This window comes from Phalacrocorax carbo, chromosome 3 (genome assembly GCF_963921805.1).
Source record: "Phalacrocorax carbo chromosome 3, bPhaCar2.1, whole genome shotgun sequence".
NCBI lineage: Eukaryota > Metazoa > Chordata > Aves > Suliformes > Phalacrocoracidae > Phalacrocorax > Phalacrocorax carbo.
This window is the reverse complement of record NC_087515.1, coordinates 90777835-90797797: the sequence shown is the minus strand read 5'-3', so window position 1 is coordinate 90797797 and position 19963 is coordinate 90777835. Positions and strand designations below refer to the sequence as shown.

The 19963-nt window shown below is 42.9% G+C and overlaps 1 protein-coding gene across 1 annotated transcript in view; it reads right to left on the bottom strand.

The window, feature by feature from the left end:
* ME1 (malic enzyme 1) overlaps positions 1 to 10195 on the bottom strand; it is a 183742-nt gene extending 173547 nt beyond the window's left edge. The window contains exon 1 of the mRNA XM_064447717.1: positions 10064 to 10195. Within this exon, the coding sequence (XP_064303787.1) occupies positions 10064 to 10165 (102 nt within the window). The 5' untranslated portion in view covers positions 10166 to 10195. The remainder of the gene's footprint in view (positions 1 to 10063) is intronic.
* Between the last annotated feature and the right edge of the window lie 9768 nt (positions 10196 to 19963).

Here is a 19963-nt window from a genome sequence, read left to right as displayed (position 1 = left end):
TTTTCTTATGCATGCAATTCAGGGGTTTTTTTAATTTTAAAACATATATACTGAGAAATATGCATAAAATAATTCTTATACAATATTTCATTAGACATCTGTCTTTAACAAAAACACATTTAGCTTTCTCCACAGCATTCTTTTTTTCTCTGAAATCACCCAAAGATTTGGACTATTTAAAGTCATCATAATTAATCATAAAATGAGACACTATAATATTCATCATTTTAGATAAAATTAGACTAGTCTCAAAAAGGTCAGACTAGCCAAAAACATCTCTCTTGCAAATATTTGAATATTTTGATGTTTCCTTCTAAATGGGCTGCTAGGAATCAAGTTTTGGAAGTCTGTGGAGGTTAAAGGTGCTCAGACTCTCCAAGTGACAAAGGGGTTTGGGTTTTTTTAAAGGATAAATGCAGCAGTGCTGATTTCATGCCAGTTTTGCAGCAGCTTCCCCTCTTGCATTCCTCTACCATTAATTTACTCTCAGCTTACATTACTAAAAAAATTTCTCTCATCTCACCCTACACAAATTTATCATCCTCATGAGAGCCATGAGCTTATTGGTGATTATGGTCCAACCTAGATTCCCCATGGCTGTGTATCACAGCAGTCCTGGCTGCCGGAGGTGTCTGTAATGTGCATCACACTGACAATCCTTAGTGGCAGTCTTAAAATTCCTACTACCTTGCTACATGTCATGAAATAATGAAAATTAGTCAAAAAGATGACCCAACATGTTATAACTGCATAGCAATTTCCTTACCTCTCTGAAAACATCTCATTATTCTACTATTGGCTCTAGAAAAAAAAAAATTGAAGTATTTCTAAAAATGTAAATTTCTGGAGTGTCAATATGCTTGATGGCAATCATTTACTTCTCAGTTAAAGGTATAATGCTACTTATAAAATTGCTGTTGAGGGGGAGAAAGGGGAAGGTAAAGAAAAGAGTGACAAAATTTCAATCTATGCAGGATACATAGGGTGAATATTAACAAACAATTCAACTATATCTCAACAATTTCTTAAAAAGTATCTATTAGATGGCTTCCCCTATTTTTCTTTACTTTATGACTTTGATTTTTTTTTTAAGAGGAACAGACATACAGCACATTCCACAGAGAGCCTGCACAGCTGCAATTTCAGAACCACAGGTCAATTCATAGTTATTGAGAATAGGACACCCACAGTAAATATCACATCTTTATATATCGATTGGGTAAGGTAGACTTCTCATGTCTGCAAGCCTTGCTAGGAAGCTGTGATGCTGACTGTGCACAATACCCTTCTCCATGAACGATAAGGCAGAATATTCTAGCGCCAAGCCAAATTCATCCTCCGTCTCTGACTAGAAACTGTCAGCATCTTCATTTCAAGATTTGAATTCCTACCTCAAGAAAAACACTGGGAGCACCAAAGCCTTTACCTGGTCTCTGAGAAGTTAATGTGTAGTCTTGCTATCTCCACCTGTCCATTAGGAAGTTTATTCCAAGGCCTATTTTGGGAAGTTTAGTCCAAGTCCCACCTATCCCAGTTTTGCAGACACGCAGCTACTGTTTCAAGTTTGTCTGCAGCTTTGCTGTAGAAAACTTTGGCTACCGTATATGACAAATTGGTAATCCTACAACATATTATTGCCTTTTCTTACACCAAATCTAGCCCTTTGATATTGTCTTAAACCAGACAACAGAGAGAATACTGTAGAACTACTGCCAGTCACCAACCTGGCCTGCACTGCCCTGGCACAAAGAGAAAGCCCCTCCATGAAAGAGGCCATTCAAAGCTTAACTCATGGCCTGCAACTGTCAAACTGTATTACTGGTTTTAATCATGGCAAAGGAGAGAGTCAGAAAAATTCAGAAAAGATGAAGAAGCCTAGAAGCATAGTCCAGAGCCCCTGCAATGCGGCATCTCACCAGCCAGCACACGCACACAGCGCCAGGTGTTACAACATCTGGTTTGTGCTACTAGAGACGTAGCCATTTCTGCAGAAGCTGACCCTGTGGATGGTCACAGGGCATGTTCCCAAAACTGGCACCTTTCCTAGTCATATGATAGCTTTGGATCTCACAAAACCTCCTGCTGAAGACAGACAATCACAGAATCACAGAATGGTAGGGGTTGGAAGGGACCTCTGGACATCATCTTGTCCAACCCTCCTGCTTGAGCAGGTGCACCTAGAACAGGGGCACAGGACAACATCCAGGTGGGTTTCACTGCAGCCTGTGCCACTGCTCTGTCACCCTCACAGGAAAGTTGTTTTCCCTCATATTCAGGTGGAACTTCCTGTGTTCCAACTCATACCCATCGCCCCTTGTCCTGTCGTTGGGCACCACTGAAAAGAGTCCAATCCCTTATGCTCAGAAGGTGTAAGACCGAGCCTTCCTCAAAGGATGGCCTCAGTGACTTCACTGGAAAAGTCTTTTTACGGTAATTTCACAAATCACCATCTTTTTAACAGAAGATCATGTGTGTATGTCAGCGTGATCAAATATTGCACTATTCATTAAACCCAAGGGATCCTTAATTTATACCTATTTACCATCTAATTAACTGATGCTTGAAACATACCAGTGCTTCTGTGATATCACAGCAACCCTGCAAAGAAAAATACAATTCTTCAAATTCAGTTCCATGCACTAAAGCCTTGTTGAGAGGCACGTACGTGCATCTCTGGGTCAGAATGCCACAGGTGCTTGTCTCAGTGGGACGGGCTTAATGCAGTGCTGAATGAAGACAATGAATGCATGAAGATTAATGGACATCCATGACTCCCCAGCTGGCACTTAATAGGTAGCAGGTCCTTCCTGAGACTGGACCTGTGCACCACAAATGGAATTGGTCTGCTCTTTTTTTTTTTTTTTAAAGCATCCCACCCTGTCCAACTTTATCATTAAGGGGGAAAAAAAAACACAAAAAAACCAAACAAACAAAATAGCCCCAAACCCACTAGAGGTTTCAGCACATGTTAAATGTCCCACTCCTACTAATGCTCACAGAAGATAATTTCTTCTTTCTTTGTTTCAGGAATATGGGAGTGAACAGACTACCCTGTGCATCTCATTACACAGGCACCCAAACCCAACAGTGTTCTTATGACTGTTCTTTTCCCCCCTTTCCACGCTACTCTTCCAGCCACAGTGGGCCACAGAGCTCTCAGGCAACCACCATGCATTTGCTTCAGCCTGGGGAGCACAAAGGACACCTCCCAAGAGCTCTTCAGATTTGCAGGGAGCACAAACTACTTGCTGCTCTGGCTGACATTTCAGAATCACATCCTCCAGCAAACGATGCTTTTGACACTTCTTCGAAACAGCTGCTCCACTGTAAAATTCTCTGATGCAAACCTAACAGAAGGACCTAATTGAAGGGTATTAATACTTTATTTCAGACCTCCATCAGTGACACATTTAACACAATGGCAATGGGCCACTTAGCCATCAGAGCACAGAGCAATGAGACCTTCAGCATGAAACCCCACATCAACCCTTGCGGGCCTGGGCTACGGCAGCCACAAGCAAGTCATGCACCGAATACACAGCTCACCTGAGCAGGCAAGGAAGGAAAGGGAAAGGCATGAAAAGGCTCAGATGGCAAATTTTAACTTGGGGTCACAGGTTAATAAGAAACATTGCTGTCACACACATTTCACTTCCTCCCCCCCCCAGAGAGGGAAGCAGAGCCAGGGGAGAGAAGCTTGTGCCTGCTACAGCCACAACTTCTTTCTTTTTCAGAGACAGCTCAACACAAGAGACTGATTCAGCAGAATTGGATATCTAAAGTGAAGAACGCAAAACAAGAACTTCTGTACTCTGAGATACACTTTCTGCAGAAAGCACAATTATTCTCTGCAGTTTATTTTATCTAGACAGAAGTACAATTTCTCAGTGAGCTCTTATCCTACTTGTTGTCAGCATCCATCGGTAAGATTAAAAAACCAACACCCGAGTTCTGTGTCCAGCATCTCTATAAAACCTAGTGTAGAAAAGCACATTTAACCTGCTCTAAATACACAAATCCTGTTTGCAACGTGCCCTGTGCCAGGATTAATGTTTCTGTTCAAGTAGCATTTATAAGCTGTGGACGTAGGATCCCTCAGTCTAAAGAAAAAAGGTCAACTTTGTGTTCAATTACTAAGTTGACAAGAAACTTACACAACTGAAAAGCGTTTTTAATGCCTGAAACAGCTTCACAGCAAAAAAATTCTAGGTTTCAGCTTCTTGTGACAACTTATACCACTATTCAGTTGCTCTTACTGCTATATAGCTTACTACATAACTTCTTGTCCTTCATTTTATTTGCTTTTAATTCAAGTCACAGAAGTTTGTTCCCAACTTGCTGTCTCAGCACTCTTTTTCATAACTGCAAGCAAAGAACTGAAGGCCAACAGTAAGAACAGAATATAACACCAACCACAGCAACTTACCTACTAGGTCAGGAACAAAGTAGTAGGAGGCAATGAAAGCTGCAAGCTGTATACATAAAATAAAAGATAGTGGTAGAATAATCTGACTGAAATACTTACTGCTTTTACCAAGACTTTTTCCTTATTAAGATTATGCAGGGCAAACCTGCCTTAAAGTAAGAAAGGTGGAAAAAAGCATGGAACTAATTTTTAAAGCCCCTTCACAGATACTGTAAATAATAGCACTCATACAAAAACCATTCTGCATCACAGCTCCTCTGTCACACCTCAAGAAGGTGACTTCAAGAAAGGAAAATATACTAGCAATGTAAGAACCTCGTCACCCAGCCCTATGGCACCCACCAGTGGACCACCGCTGAGCTCACGTCCTTGCCCAAAACCCAAGCATACAAGGTAGCTGCAGCTCTGCTGGTCTGCAACTTACGGTACTGATTGTTAAAGAGCAAACAGCTCTGGTATGAACTGACCTTGCACTTGAAGAGCCTCCTATTTTAGGTTGCTGTCCCACAGAACAGCAACTCCAGCATTGGAGACCCCAGGAACAGATCAAAAATGCAATGCTCACCAAACACGCAGGCAAAACAGATACAGGTTTACTCTAAAAGGTTTCAGACAAAGACCAGATTGATTTTCTTTTTGTGCTGGCACAACCACTATACCACTTACTCTTGTCAAGGACCAGAAAAATAGCATATGCTTATCCCTATCAAGATCAGAACTGCTCTGCTAGGTGATCTGATAGGGATAAGAACTGGGAAATATTACTGCTAAAAACTACAAAGTTGTAAAGGGCAGAAATTTTACAGGAAAAAAAGGAGGTAGAAGACAGTGAGAGTGACCAGCAACTAAACCCCCCAAAAAATGTCTGTAAATTTTACCTTTACTTTCACATGGAGCTGACCATCTTCCAATCTAAAAGATGCTATCATACCTACCACCAAGTAATATGAAATCATCTGCTACAATATCAAGTAACCTCCAGAAAATCTATTTTACTAATTAGCATAGATACTCCTAATATGCCATTGTAAGGAGCGTTTTCCCCCTTTCATCCCCACCTTCTGGGGGAAAAAAAAACCTGATGAATATCTGTCTACAGCTAAGGCAAAAGCAACTCTCCAGACAACCCAGCCAAAGTACACACGAGTTTAAGATGTGAAAATATGAACATTACCAACGGAAGCAAAAAAGACTTACACTGCTTGATATTTGATAAAGGAATAGATTTATTTAGAGGAGCTTCTTAAATGTTTCTTCTCTTCTACCCATCAGATAGAGAAAATCTCCCTGGAATGCTTCTGATTTTTTACTGAGGTCTGGGTTTTCTGAGGCCTATTACAGGCTCATGAACAAATGTCAAAGTCATAAGACCTTTTTTATGTCACCCCCACCAATCACTTGACTACGCTTTCTCAAAATGAAATTTAATTTTAGTGAAGCAACTAGCTGTATCCAGAACAAAATATATCTGTATTTCATGGGTATTCTCCTCCCACTGTCAAAAACATAGGGGCAAAATGGGAAGTCCATGCTTCTCTCTAGCTCAGATAATGATTTTAATTTAATTTTTTAAAGTTTACAATTGTTCTTTAGTAAATTAGTACACACAGCATGTGTAACCTGATAGGAAAGACAAGCATTCATATCTTAATAACCCCCTCGTAAATTGCTCATTCCCTCAGCCTGGAATTGATTATTCTGAGAAAGTATCACTAGAGGCGTCCTTTGCTCTTTTACCTCTCCTGAGGGATCCAGTTTGGCCACTGTCAGAAATAAGACATTGGGATAAATGGACCTTTTGTCTATTCCAGTATGGTTCTTGTATAGTAAATCCCATAGTGAGTCAATGGACTGACAGCCAACTCCAGCCAACAGCTAATGTCACTGCTTAGTTGAGATCCAGGGGCATCACATGCAGGAGGTGGGAAGAGTAAAAACATCAGTGCCATTACAGGTGGGACTGAGATCGGGAGCTCTCGGACATTCATCAGCCCCATCAGACAGTCTGTTCTGAAATTCTCCAGTGTTTTAGCACAACTTGAATAAAGGGAAAGAAAAAAGAAGGGCCAACAGTTAGAAGCGCACTACTCAGCAATGGTGACAGCAGTCAGTCAGGGGAGAGGGGTTAAAAGTAAGCAGCTGGGGAGGGAAGAAAGCCCTCCAGCACTTCAGTTTAATAGAATCACTTATTTCCTGCTCACCGAATCACTCTGCAAGAATACAAAAGCAGCCTGGAAGCAAAGCACTCCTCCAATGGCAAAGTTTCTCAATTAGGAAAGTGTTTAGACTTGGCAACTAATACAGGCTATTGGAAAAGTTTGAAATACATGTTTGCATCTCTTCACATTGAGATTCTGAAAGTAAGCAGCTTGTGGGAAACTATGATTTGTTGAAACAATATTAAAAGGTAAAAAAAAATATGAAGGTTTAACATTAAACTATTTGTGTGCTTTAAAATCACAAACTCATGCACTGAAGCATAAATTCGATTTATAGTAGGAGTAGACCAAATTACTTTCACACTTCTGTAACTCATCAGCTTAAAGAGCATACAACTTCCAGCCAAAGGTTTCTATTGCAATCTATTTCAGTGAAAAAGAAGTGAAACTGTGTTTGTTTTCCTTGTAATTGCTACTTACTATGTGTTTAGTTGCCTGAGGGGGAAAAAACCTCAATTACCAAAAAGGTTCTAAATACACTTTTAAACACTACGGACCTAAAATGTCAGCCAATAAATGGAATCGTGATTATTGTCCATAGACTTGGATATGTGTCCTCAAGTAATTAAACTCGGTGTGTTACGATCCGCTGTTCCTCGTGATTTTTGGTGCATCACCGCTGCTCAGATAGGACAAACCACGCAGTGACCCTGTAAAAGCAGCAATGGCTTCATACGTAGGCAAAATGTCCCAGCATGGAAAAAACCCAACCAACCAACCAAACCACCGAACATTTTTATGATGCTTTTCCTCGGTGAAGTTCGTACGTTTGTGAATTACTGACAAAGTAAAACAAAACAGATTTAAGAACGACATTGCCTAAGGCTTCAACACACTTCAGTGCTTAGTATGTTCTGGAAATTTTGCTGTCCAGGTAGAAGTGGAAAAGAGGAAATTTGGGTGTATACACTGGCATTCCCACAGCCCTTTCTCTCACCTTTTCAACAGCCATCAAGGTTAAGTATAAAAAGCCATATATGCACTGAGAGTGCAGAGATTCAGCTTTATTGTTGGATGAGCGGGAGCACTAAATGGAGAAAGGTATTTAAAAAAAAATTAGCTCCTTATTTCTTCCTAGATCTATTTTTAACGATATCCAAGTATAAATGCTTCCCTGTAAAATTTTCCTTTCAACTTGTCTGAGAAAAGGAATGCATTATTTGAGGACGTAAACGCCAGGCTTCCATGGGCATACTTCGACTTTACCTGCTTGACAGGCCAGCTGTCTTGGCTTAGGAGTCCCTGAAAACATAATTTGTCTTATTTTTCTATGAGTCACTGCTAGGTACCACTAGTCAATACTTACAGTCTACTTTTGCCAAGTATATGCAAACAGGACTATTACAACTGGCACTGTATCCAAAGAAAGTGCTGATGCCGAGGTATTGCAGCTCTTAGACAGGGCCCAGGAGATAGCAGAAAGTTCTGGCACTTCTGCAGCACTGCAAGCAATCCCTGTACTTTAGAATCATTAAAGGGGATATTTTATCTACTTCAAATTCAATTCTCTGCAATCTGATGCTTGTTTAACAGCCTTGGCAATAGAAAGTGAACTGGGAGTACCAGCTCTCAGTACTGGCAGGCCACAAGCTATCAAACTGGCAACCACGTTGGCAGTCCTCAACATATTTGATTTTATTGCCCATATATATATATTTGGCAATAAAATATATTTACATTAGGGGGTGGGGGGTGGTGTATATATATAGTAGGGTGTAATACATCCACACCCACAAAAAATCACCTGTCTCAGTCAGAAAACTGGCTTACCCATTCTTCACCAGACTCTCCTCAGCCATAAAGACCAGAGACTTCAGCTGACCTTTTCCAACACCAAGCTCTGCACTAGCTGGGTAGATGTGGCTGGTAATTAATAACTACTTTTTCCTGCTTCTCTGCTGCACAGTACATATATGCTACACCACGGCTAAGGAGGAAGGGAAGAGTAAAGCCTAAGCCAAGGAAATCAAGCAAGATCTTTCCTCTTTAGCACCTTGCCTCCAAGTATGCTCTTCCAAGGCAAGATGTATGATGTTTGAGGACAAAAGGTAGCGATGTGCCTGCATTGCCTCAGAGCACTTTTTATACAACGCGTTTTAGGGTAAGTCCTATTTTTTGTTTGGTTGGCTTTCCTCGTTATTCTGAATCGGTCTTTTTCCATGAATACTGCAGCTGCTTAAAACCAATCCCAAGCGAAACAGCCTCTCATTGGCTTCTTCTTGGAAGTTTTACATTTGGTTAGTTTTCCTTCCACCTGACCTCAGGAGACCTTCTCAGGCCTATACTCACACAGAGAGACATAAGACAGCCTCTGAGGAAACTCTGTAGTCAAGCACCAAGACTAATAAAAGCACTATTCATCTAGTTAATATATGGAGTTTTTACTGATGACTCAACCTATCCAGTAAAACTAGAGACACGGTTTGGCTTCTGTCAGTTTATACAACTCAGCAATAAGTAAAATGACCATATACAGATTCTAATGCAAAGGTACAAGTCAGAGCCCCAAAGCTAACCATTAAAAGTAACATGCAAGAACAAAGTTGGGGCTAAGAACTTGACAAAGGCTTCACATACTAGTGTGGTTTATCATCTCCCTTTGACTTTACCCATTTTTCATTTTGGCTGTAAATCCAGGGCCTGTCGCACCAATCAAGTATTTTACTATTTGAACTTTGCATCTTTATCAGAGCTGCGCGAACAATCACTTATTCAGCTTTTTTTTTGCCAGATTAATTTAGCATGTTTAGGAAGTTTTATCATGCTGAATTACCGTCCTTAAGTCAATTAGAGATGCGATAAGAAGGAATTGCTGCGCTACAGCATCTCTTAAAAGCTGACTGCGTGTGCTGATGCGGAGCGGGGAGGAAACCGGAGTTGAATTTTACAGCCGCAAGTCGAATACTGGTGATAAAATGCCTTTTCCGCAGGAAACAAGGTGGGGCACCCGTGGGAAAGAGGAAGGGTACCGGGAGAACACCGACGCGGCAGCGGGAACTCGCATCAGAGCGGCATAACTTTCAGCAGCATCCTCCCCAGCCTGCTCCTGCTGCTCTCTGGAGGAGAGGGAGGGGCGGGCGCCGCTGCCGCTGCCCGCGGCGGGCTCCGGGGCCCAGGCCGGTGAGGCGGGGGCCGGTGGCCCACCCGGCGCCAGAGCCCCCCGCCGCCCCGAAGGAAGAGGAAGCGCCGCCCGGCCGCCCCGCAGGAAGTACCGCGGGCCCGCGGCCCGCCGCCGGCCCCGGCCGGGCGCTCCCCCGCCGCCGCGCCGCGACAGGTGGCGGCGAGAGGCCGCCCGGCGCCCCCGCCGCCTCGGCCCCGGCCCCGGCCCCGGCCCCGGCGGCAGAGCCGGCCGCGGAGGCGAGCCCTGAGTGCCCAGCCACCCGGGCTGCCGCGGCGCACCTGCCCCGCCCGCCCCTACCTTGTTGAGGTGGGGGTCGCGGAGCACCTCGTAGCCCCTCTTCATGGTGACCTGCAGGGGCCGGCCGGCGTCCCGGCTCTCGGCTGCCTTCCCTGCTTGCATGACGAGGCGCGGCGAGGCGAGGCTCACTGCCGTCAGGTCGCTGCGGGAGCGGAGGCGAAGCGGCGGCTCCTCCTGCTGAGGTGACCGCCCGGCGGGTGGGATGATCCGGAGGGAGGGAGGGAGGGAGGGAGGGAAGGAGGGAGGGGGCAGAGCCGCGGCGAGGCGCTCCCGCCGGGAGCGGGGGGGTGGGGTGACACCGGGCCGCCGCAGCTGAGTCACCGGCCGCTCCCGCAACCCCGGCAGGCGCTCAGGTGCGAAGGGGGGGGCAGCGGGGGTGCGGATCGCCAGCCTTCCCGGGGTCCCCGGCGGCCGGCTCCGGCTCGACCCCGCCGCTCCAGCCTCGCCCCGGGGGGGGGGGGGGGGGGGTTAGAGCTCCTCTGCCTTTCGCCGCTTCCGAGAGCGCCCCTCCGGCTCGCTCCGTCCCCGTTAGGAGCGGGCTGGTGGCTGCCCACCTGCGCAGGGGGAACGGCACCAGCGGCTCCCCCGTCGCACGGGGTTGTAGACAGGACCTGGCGCTAACCCAGCGCAGGGAGCGCAGCGCTGACACGCATCCCCGTGGGATGCAGCTGATGGACCCGCGAGGCCAGGGAACGGGTGCTGGGGCGGCCCCCCGCGCCCCCCGGAGTCCCCGGGGCTCGGCCACACGCAGAAGCGGGGCCTGCGCGCTTTAGTGACAGGGAAGTTTCACTTTCCGTCTATCATTAAACGACTATGAAATCCAGCCTTTCCCGAAGGAGTTGGGCTGCGTAGCTTCGTACGGTCAGGAGCAGCACACGTTTGATGTAATTAGCTTTGGGGGGTGGGGGGGGGAAGCGGTGTGCTGGTCGGGACGGAGAGTGTTAAGGCGGAGCAGGTGTTCGGCTGGTTTGTACCATTATCCCGAACATTTGTTTGCAACGTGTTCTGAAATTGTTTGCATACGATCTGCTCTGTGCGTTGCGACTGTGGCTTTATTCCTCCAAATCCATGTATGTAAGCAGACAGAATTGCTGTACGGATACTGTAACCCTGCTAGAGAAATCACGCAGCTTTATATGGGTGGCTACAAAAATACTCAAGGATAGAAGGTTTTGCCATCTGTTGCCAAGCAGCAACAGATGAAAATTTTGTAGCTCTTTTAAACTTATCTCATCACATTTAATCTGTAGGCCTTGCATCCATTCTACTACCTCATACCTTATTAAAAAAAAAAAAAAAAAAGACTCCCTCAGAATCTGGCATTTCCTGAATCTCCTGCTAAGTAGCTCCAAAAAGTTCATTTGTGGCTAATTAACAAAGGAAAGCTGGAATGGTTCCAAGTCTGTATTTCTGGAAACTTGATCAGCAAATCAGCAGAAAATTCAGGAAATAAACCTCTCCCTCACTCCGTCATCTCAGAAAGAATTATGGAAAGCAGTATTAATAAAAAGTTTTGAAGAAACTTTGAACCTGGAGTCTTTGTGGCTAGTTATTCCACCTTCCTTGGATTTGTCCAGATAGCTGAATATCTACCTACACAAGTCCTGAATTTTACCTCCAATAGGTATAAGGGCTATCGGGATGGCATTTCAGGTCTGTCTTAGTCATATTAAAAATAAAAAGCAGTGTAGAAACATCCTTTTTCCTTTCTTTGTGGGTACGCTGAGACTATTCTGATAGAATGTTAACCTAAATGTGTTATTTTTGTCCAAGAGAGAGCAATGTGTAATGATGTAATTTTTATCTCAGTGTTGCAATGCTGTCTATAAAAAAAACCCTCTGTGATTTATGCCAAAAATCACTGCAACCACTGTGAGTACCTGTTCTGAGGTCTGACACTTGCTAAGGACTTGTCCTGACTGACCTCGCCCCAGTCATAAAAGGTAAGTAATGAAACAGTTAATTCAGGTGAACTCCATTTGGATATATATTTATTTTTCATGTAGTCAGACTTCAGAAACAGTTTACTACCGCGCTTTAAGTAGAAACTGACTTGTCCTTGTCTTCCTAAAATGAGAATTTATTTCTGTTTGTTACTTTCAAAAACTAATGGAAACAAAATCATAACTGTGTGTTAGGATAAATGTATCCCTGTGTTGTAAGAATGGCAACAGACCTTTTCAGCTCAAAAAAAACCCAAACAAACCCCAAAACCCAAAACAAAGAAACAAGAAAAAGTGGTGTCTCTTGTCACCTGTAGAAGCCTTGAGGCCTGGAATGTTTTAGCATTAGATAGGATTAGTAGGGATTTATTTGTCCGAGTCTGCTGCTAGGGATTGCTTTCCTTGCTAGTGTTAATAACCTCCTGTGAATTTTGCCATGCAGTTGTGTCACCCTTGCAGAGGATCTCTGAGCAAGCTGAATTTTAGAGTGACTCTTAAGCAGCCATATCCAGGACCTCGCAATATTTGAACTGCAAAACTAATTCATAATGGGTCAAAGGAAGGATGTTCAGCACTTCTATCTGCAGTCAAAGGTGGTTATTCCAAAAGAGGACTGCATCGCACAATAAAGCTATAGTTACAAGAATATAAATAAAGCCTCTTTAAGTTACAGAACTATTTTGTTATGGCTGTGTTATGTGATACAGGTATTTTTCCAAACGTTAGCTCACATTCCAACAAATTACTAGTGAGCACCAAACAGTGTTAAGGTGTTTCTGACGGAAAATACAGTGGCTTTTCCCTTCTGGCAGGCACCTAGCTCTCTTTCTGTGTGGCACAGTTTTAAGATTCCTACTCAAGATTTTTCCTAAGTACCTGTGCTTACGGTTACTTCCCACCCCCCCATACTCTCTAGTTTAATCAATCAATTTGAAACTTACTGGTAACTTCTTGTGTCTTTCAGATCTCCCCAGATGTACTATAGATATATGAAAAGCTCTGCTTGAAATAGTGCTAGAAAAAAAGACTAGAAGGAACATTGGTCACCTGGTGTACCGTAATATCTCAACCTAGTGTTAAAAAGCTCCAGTAAATCAGACTTCACAACCTGGTTTGGCAAGACAACAGTGAAGAGAGATAAGTATAGGAATGAAAAAGTTTCCCTGTTGCTGAAGTAGTTAATTAAGATGACTGACTCAGTTTAAATATTTAAGAATGGAAATGTCCCCGTGTCAGGCTGGGACTGGTGAGATGATCTGGACCCTGTTGAACCGTTGTGTGAAACACTGTGGGGTCTGGGATCTCCATATCCTGCAGTCCTGCTGTGGCACTGGGGAGAGGTTACCTTCAGGACTACTGGTTTGGAAGAGAGAGGGAACTCCTACATCCCTATGAAACCGTAAGGATGGTGGTGCTTGTATTTTATGTCTGACTTCCTCCATCGAGACCTGTAGTCAGTCTGTTACCAGCTGACAGTAACTGTTGTGTGCTCACCGTGGGTCACAGCAGAGACCTTGCCAGCCCTGAATCAACTGCAAGCTTTACTTCATATGTTTTACCAATGGCAATTACCTTTATACTTCTCAGCACAATGTTTACTTTTTTTGCAATAGTGCAACACCATTAACTCATGCTGGGTTTGCAATCCAGTATAACCCCGCGTCCTTTCCTGTGGAGATGCAGGCTGAATGAGTTGGCAAGTCAAATTTGGCAGAGACACAAGGTTAGTTTTAAAAAAGGCGAATTGTTTAATGATTCAAAAATAGAACTGAAGCATTTTTGAAGTCTCTGTCATGTAAACATTTTGCAGTAGTGTTAGCAATTCAGACTTGTGCTTGATAATTTGAAAATTAGTTTTTTGATCACTGGGAAGCATGTTTTTAGTTAAGCTGAAGGAGAAGCAAAAGTTAAACAGCACAAGCAGTACAAGGCTATTGTTTAATTTTAATTTTGATAAATTTTGATAATACAAAACTGTTGTTTGTAACACAAACCTGGTGGGTTTTTAAATTTTACTTTAAGCTAGATAATGCATTCCTGAAGTTAAGAGAATGGTAGTTTTGAAATGCCCCAAGTGCCAGCACTCCAAGGGCACCACCAGCCCTGCCTGTCCCTGCCCTGCCCCAGGGCTCCCCCAGCCCTACCCACAGCCCAGGACCCCATTTCAGCCCCCCGGGGCCATCGTCAGTCCCTGCCCTGGCGATGCTGCACCAGGGCTGGTCCCTAGCTCCCCACAGCCCTGCCTGTGCCTGGCCATGGGTCCCGCTGGACCATGCCCACCCACAGGCTGGCCTCGTCACTATGGACTCACTGGGCGATCACGGGTCTATCTGACCCCAGTGGCGTTCAGCAGGCGACCTGAGCCTGCTTCATCTTCCCAGCTGCACCTCAGACCAGCCGCAGTGGATCTGGATGGGGAGCTGCCCCCAGCTGCCCCCAGCCTGCCCTCCTCCGTCTCTGGGGGTGGTGGGACGGGTCCTGGCTGGTAAGACCCCACCGTGCCAGCCCACATGGGGAGCCCCCAGGCCCACCAACCCCTGCCATGCCCCGGCATAGCGGGCAGTTACTGAGAAGGCAGAGCCAGGCTCTTCACAGACATGAGGAGTGCGATGCCAAGAGGCAGCAGTACCAAGGTGCACCTGGAGAACGTCCAGTTGGGCTTAAGGACAACATTTTCCAGCAGAAGGGTGGGGAGCAGCAGCACAGGCTGCCTAGAGAGGTCGAGGAGTTTCATGCCTGCAGATTTTCAAAACTTGACAAGACAAGGCCCTGAGCAACCCAGTCTGGCTTTGAAGTACACCTTGTTTTGAACAGGAGATTGGGTTGGATGACCTTCAGACACCCTTTCCAACCTGGACTGTTATGTGATTCTGTGGGTAGGACACTGCTGAGAAAGACAAATTCTCTGAACATGCAGGCATTTCTACAGGAATTTCATCTCAGCCACAAAAGGCTATTCTTTCTCATGAATTCACCAACTTTCTGTAATCTTGCCTCTCTATTTCTGTCTCTTTTTCTACTTATACATCTGTTTGGGATTTTTACCCAGAAACGTCTTCATACCCCTCACACTTTACCCCTTTCTTGCGAGGATTTTGTCCTACGTGCCTTAAATCTAAATAAACTGTTTAACTTCAACAACTGGTGGTAAATATCTTAAGATATTTTGGAATCTGCTGCCAGATTCATAGAAATACTAAAATTATTTCGGTATAACATATATATAAAATATATATACAGATAATAAAACAGTAATAATGCCTGTTGCAATTTTTATTCATTGACATTGCGTTGTCCAGACATTGCAGGGAAAAAGCTGTACCTGGCCAACACATGTCATTGGATGTGTTGAAACATTGTGAGCGAATATCCACATGTACGTGGTACCATTAGCAACTTCCACCAGCTCTCAAGACCACTGTAAAGTAGGGAGAAAGACACACAGAAGTAGTGGGATGCCTATGTAGCCGTTCATTTGTGCTGCACAGTATGCCTGGAGTAGAATGAGAATCAAATTCTCCCACATCCCAGTGTTACTGTTTTGACTTGTAGACCACGTCCTTATTACAGTAAATTTAGCAGAAGGCAAATAAAATAGATATGCTGCAGGGAAGCATGTTCTCAGAGATATTTTGTCCCAATTTACGATTCAGTGAGATGAAATAGTGCTCAAAGTAAGCATCCAAACTTTTTTCAGTATTTGTCCAAACAGTGCAGAGATTCCTAAGAATTTTCCCATTCTGTTGAAAAAAATATATAATTCAAACTGTAGAGGCCTAACTATTTACTGCTTTAGTTGTCACTTAATTACACAAGAACAGATCTAATGTGAGCAGTAATGGATTTGCAAAGCTGATCTAAAAGGATTCTATTTTGAATATAGAGGCACTCTGGAGCAACTTAAATGACCTACATAAAAGCATGGAAAATACCTTCTCTTCAAACGATACAAAATGTTTGAAGCCAATCTTCCTTGAAATATCCTTTTTAAATTAATTTCCTGAATTGGCTGGTGATGAGGAATGTAAAATATTTCTAGATTCCCAAGCCTGCTTATCTGAAAGACAGGAGATCTTGATAGGGCTATCTTTTCATTGCTAATGCAAATGCCTTCATTTAACACTACACATGGTTTTAGCAATTTAGATGTGCACACATATTTCCATCTCAGATATTTTAGATATGTGGAAGAATGTTTCAGATTACTAGAATTAAAATTTTTAGACTGTTTGGTTAAGTGTCCCAGAACAAATTTTTCTTGGCTTTATTTTAGTTGCACTAACAATGAATTCGGAGCTGAGGATTATTCAACGCCAAAATGAAATTACTATGACTTTATGGTATGATTTGTATCTTAATACTGGGAGTTCACTGTCTTGCTAGGAAAAATAGGATTTAAAAAAAGGCCCCAAACCGCATTTTTACTTAAATTACTGTATCAGATGTATGTTCCAGCAATAAGAGTGGTAACTCTGCAAGACTCCTTCCATTGTTTATAAAAATGGGCTGAACGCTTTCAGCTCTGCCAGTTACAGACATTATTCCAAACAACTTCAGCACCTTTAGGGCAATTTTGGAATACTATTAGTGAGTGCATTTCCATTGTTTGCTTCCATTTGCACCATGGTTATGTCTGGCACAGTAATTTTAATGGTTTAGTAACTGACAAAACATGCTCAGAAATTTTCCTCTTTTAACTACTTTCTCTCTCATACAAGGGCAGACGATCTGGGGAGCCTGTAAATGGCTTTTTTCTTTTCCACATGCTAATTAGCATAAATATTTTGGAGATTGTCCCACAAACTCCATTTTGTTTTCCAAATCATTAGCAATGTTAAAAACAAACCTTCTGACAAAAACGTTGGCAGAAGCTCAAGCACAATTCCTAGTTCATCAGAAACTCTTGCTTACCCAAAGGGAGCTGTGTGGGGTCCATTACATGCAGCTCACTTGCCAAAGCACAGGAGGTTTAGCGCACGAGATTCCAGCCATGCTCAGGTTTTTTTACACACAAATCATTTAGACAAGACCGATTAAAAGTTAAAATCAGCTAAATCAGCAGGGAAGAAGAACGAAGCAAAAGTTTTTGAGATAATGAATTGCTACCACTCTGCTTTAACAGGAGTCTGCAGACTAGGTACAAGGAACCGCGGGCACCGATGGCTGTGATGCATGGTTTGTAAATAACTGTAAAAGGCCTGGACAGCTTCACTGTGAGCACAAAACAGAAGGGAAAAACAGCGTTGTTCACCATTTTACCTAGCTTAGCACCTGAAAGAGAACACTTGAGTAAGAGCTCGTGAGTAGTCCCCAGAGATGATTCTTTTCAGTTCACTAGCGGATAAAGAAGAGCATTTCTCTCCAACCACTTTTGAGGGCATTCTCAACCTTGTGGTTACTCAGGTTGTAGCAGTCAATGTTCCATGAATTTATTCACTGGTAGATCTGTTCACCTCATCATCCAAAGAGCCGTGCTATACAGCTCTGTAAAGGCCCTCAGATGTCTGGATACTGTAGCTTTTGTGCAGTGGTTATGCATACTCTAAATGTTTAATATGGAGCTAATAAGCGTCTAACAAAGACAAACAAAGCTGTATTCCTACACAGATAACAATAACTCACCTTATCAAAAATCCAAAAGGATGCCGTATTTCTAAGATGGTATTTTGAAGATGAACTAATCTGGTCATTTTTAGTTTTGACAATATTTTCCAAATAGAGTTATGTCCTCTGAAAATGTTAAGATTATTTCTTCTGAAACTTAGTTTGTAAAAATGTCTAATATTATTTTCTGTCATGCCAAAGAAAGGAAACAACAGAGACTTTGTTTAAGCAGCAAATTTTCTGATTTAAAGTGGTTATGCACAAGATAATTCACCATTACTGTGGATTTTCAGTTACAGGGCAACGATGACAGGGTTCAGAAATAATGTGGCGTTGTTGCCTGTGCATAGCAATTAGTTAGTGGCCTAGTTCAGATGACAGTTTGAGTGTTTTATAAAATGTCCAAAGAATAGCCGTCCCAGTTAACACAATTAACTGCAAGGGACAGTTGAAGGGCACAGTTTATTTATTTCAGGAAACGTTACTCAAAAATTAAATAAATTTGGGCTATAAACAAGCTCTAGGGAGAAATATGAGTAAATGGGAAATTCTAGGTAGAGTACATGGTGTGGGCTGTTAAAAACATCACTATACAGCATTAAGTATCTTACCTGGCAAATAATCAGGTGTCGTCTTGCTTAAGTTTGTGAGCTGTTTTATTGATTCATAACTGTGAGAAGCAAGAAGAGATTTCCTGAAGAAAAACATTGCTCAAAACATGCTTAAGAGTGCTTATGTAAAACAAAACCAAAAATTTTTAAATTCCTAAAATGGTTTAATCCTATCAGGAGAGAACAGTATGTCTAAATAAAGCTACATACCACTACTTGTTACTCTGCCCTACCATTACTGCTTGTAGAGTCCTTATAACTCTTTACGGAATGTCCACACCATGGATTTCCCATGTGTCATTACCCAAAACCTCTAAATCTCCATTACAGACAGAATGTTATTTGTTTTCAGTAAATCCCACCACCTCTATACAGCCCATGCAGTCTGTGCTGCAACATGCCTCCAAAGGAAGGCACTGCTAGGGGAAAGAGAACAGCAGAGGTACTTCTGAAACACAGTACCTTTAAGATGACCCTTTAAGCTCCCACACTATTATGTGGCAACTTTAAAGGATCTTATTATCCTCCATCACTCTGTTGCCAGAATGTGAGCACAGAAAGTGTCTTTTCATGATTAACTGCCTGGTCTCAGCCTAGCTGTGCCCGTAATATCAGGTCTACAGCCACAGAACCACAGCATGCAAAACCACTTGTAGTTAGCCTTGCATAGGTGTAGGGCTCAGTGTGCCACAGTCATGTGGACAATATTAACCATGGGGATCAGTATCCAAATTATTCTGTGGGCAGTAATATCTTACATACAGTTCGGCTAATGTACAAGTGTAAATTATGAGAACTGTCATACTTGGTCTGACTACAATACCCTGTTTTTAAGAGCAACAGGTAGCGGTTTCTTTGGGAAAGATCATAAGAAACATAGCATTCCTTGGCGTCCCCTCTCAGTTCATGGCAATAACTTGCAGGGACTAGGGACTTCCTGAGCTAGACTTTACAAGCAGATCACCACATTTAATAGGCATGGATTTGTCTGATTCTGTTTTGAACCCCTATGCTTTGGTTTATACAATATCCCGGTGAGATGTGTTTCATAATCAACAGTGTATTGTTTCAAAAAGTATGGTGGTGCCTGTTCTCAGCTCTATCTGATAATTGGATGACCCCTACTTTTGTAGTATGAGAAATAAGTAATCATTACCTATTTATACACTTCACAACCATCAAAATATAGAGAACTGTGTTTTCTCCCGCTACAGTAGTTTCTTTTCTAAACTGAAGTCTTAAACTATTTAAATCTTTCTTCTGTACCTCTGCCCACCCTTTATACTTTTCCTAGTTTTTGCTAAAATTCTTTGGAGTTGAGATGACTACTAATGCGGACAGTGTCCAAGATGCAAGTGTACTACATATGACTTTATACAACATCATGGCCATAGTCTGTCTTTCATTTTCAGTTTCTGTGTATAAATAGTTTCTGAAACTATTCACTTTTTTTACTGCCTCTAAAATTCTGTGCCAATTTTCAGAGAATTATCTACAATGACTCAGCGGACTCTTTCCTAAATTGTCTTAACTAAATTAGAGTAATCCATTTTGTGTGTGCAATATTTGGATTAAATATAATCTGCTGTTTTGTTACCCACTCGCTTGGTATTGCAAGGACTTTTGAAACTGCATCTCATTCCGCTTCCCACCTGCAGCTGTGGGCACACAGTCAGACTTTCTTTTGCCAAGGTCTCTGACATAAGGACATAGCTTCACAAGTCAGAAAAGACAAGACTTTC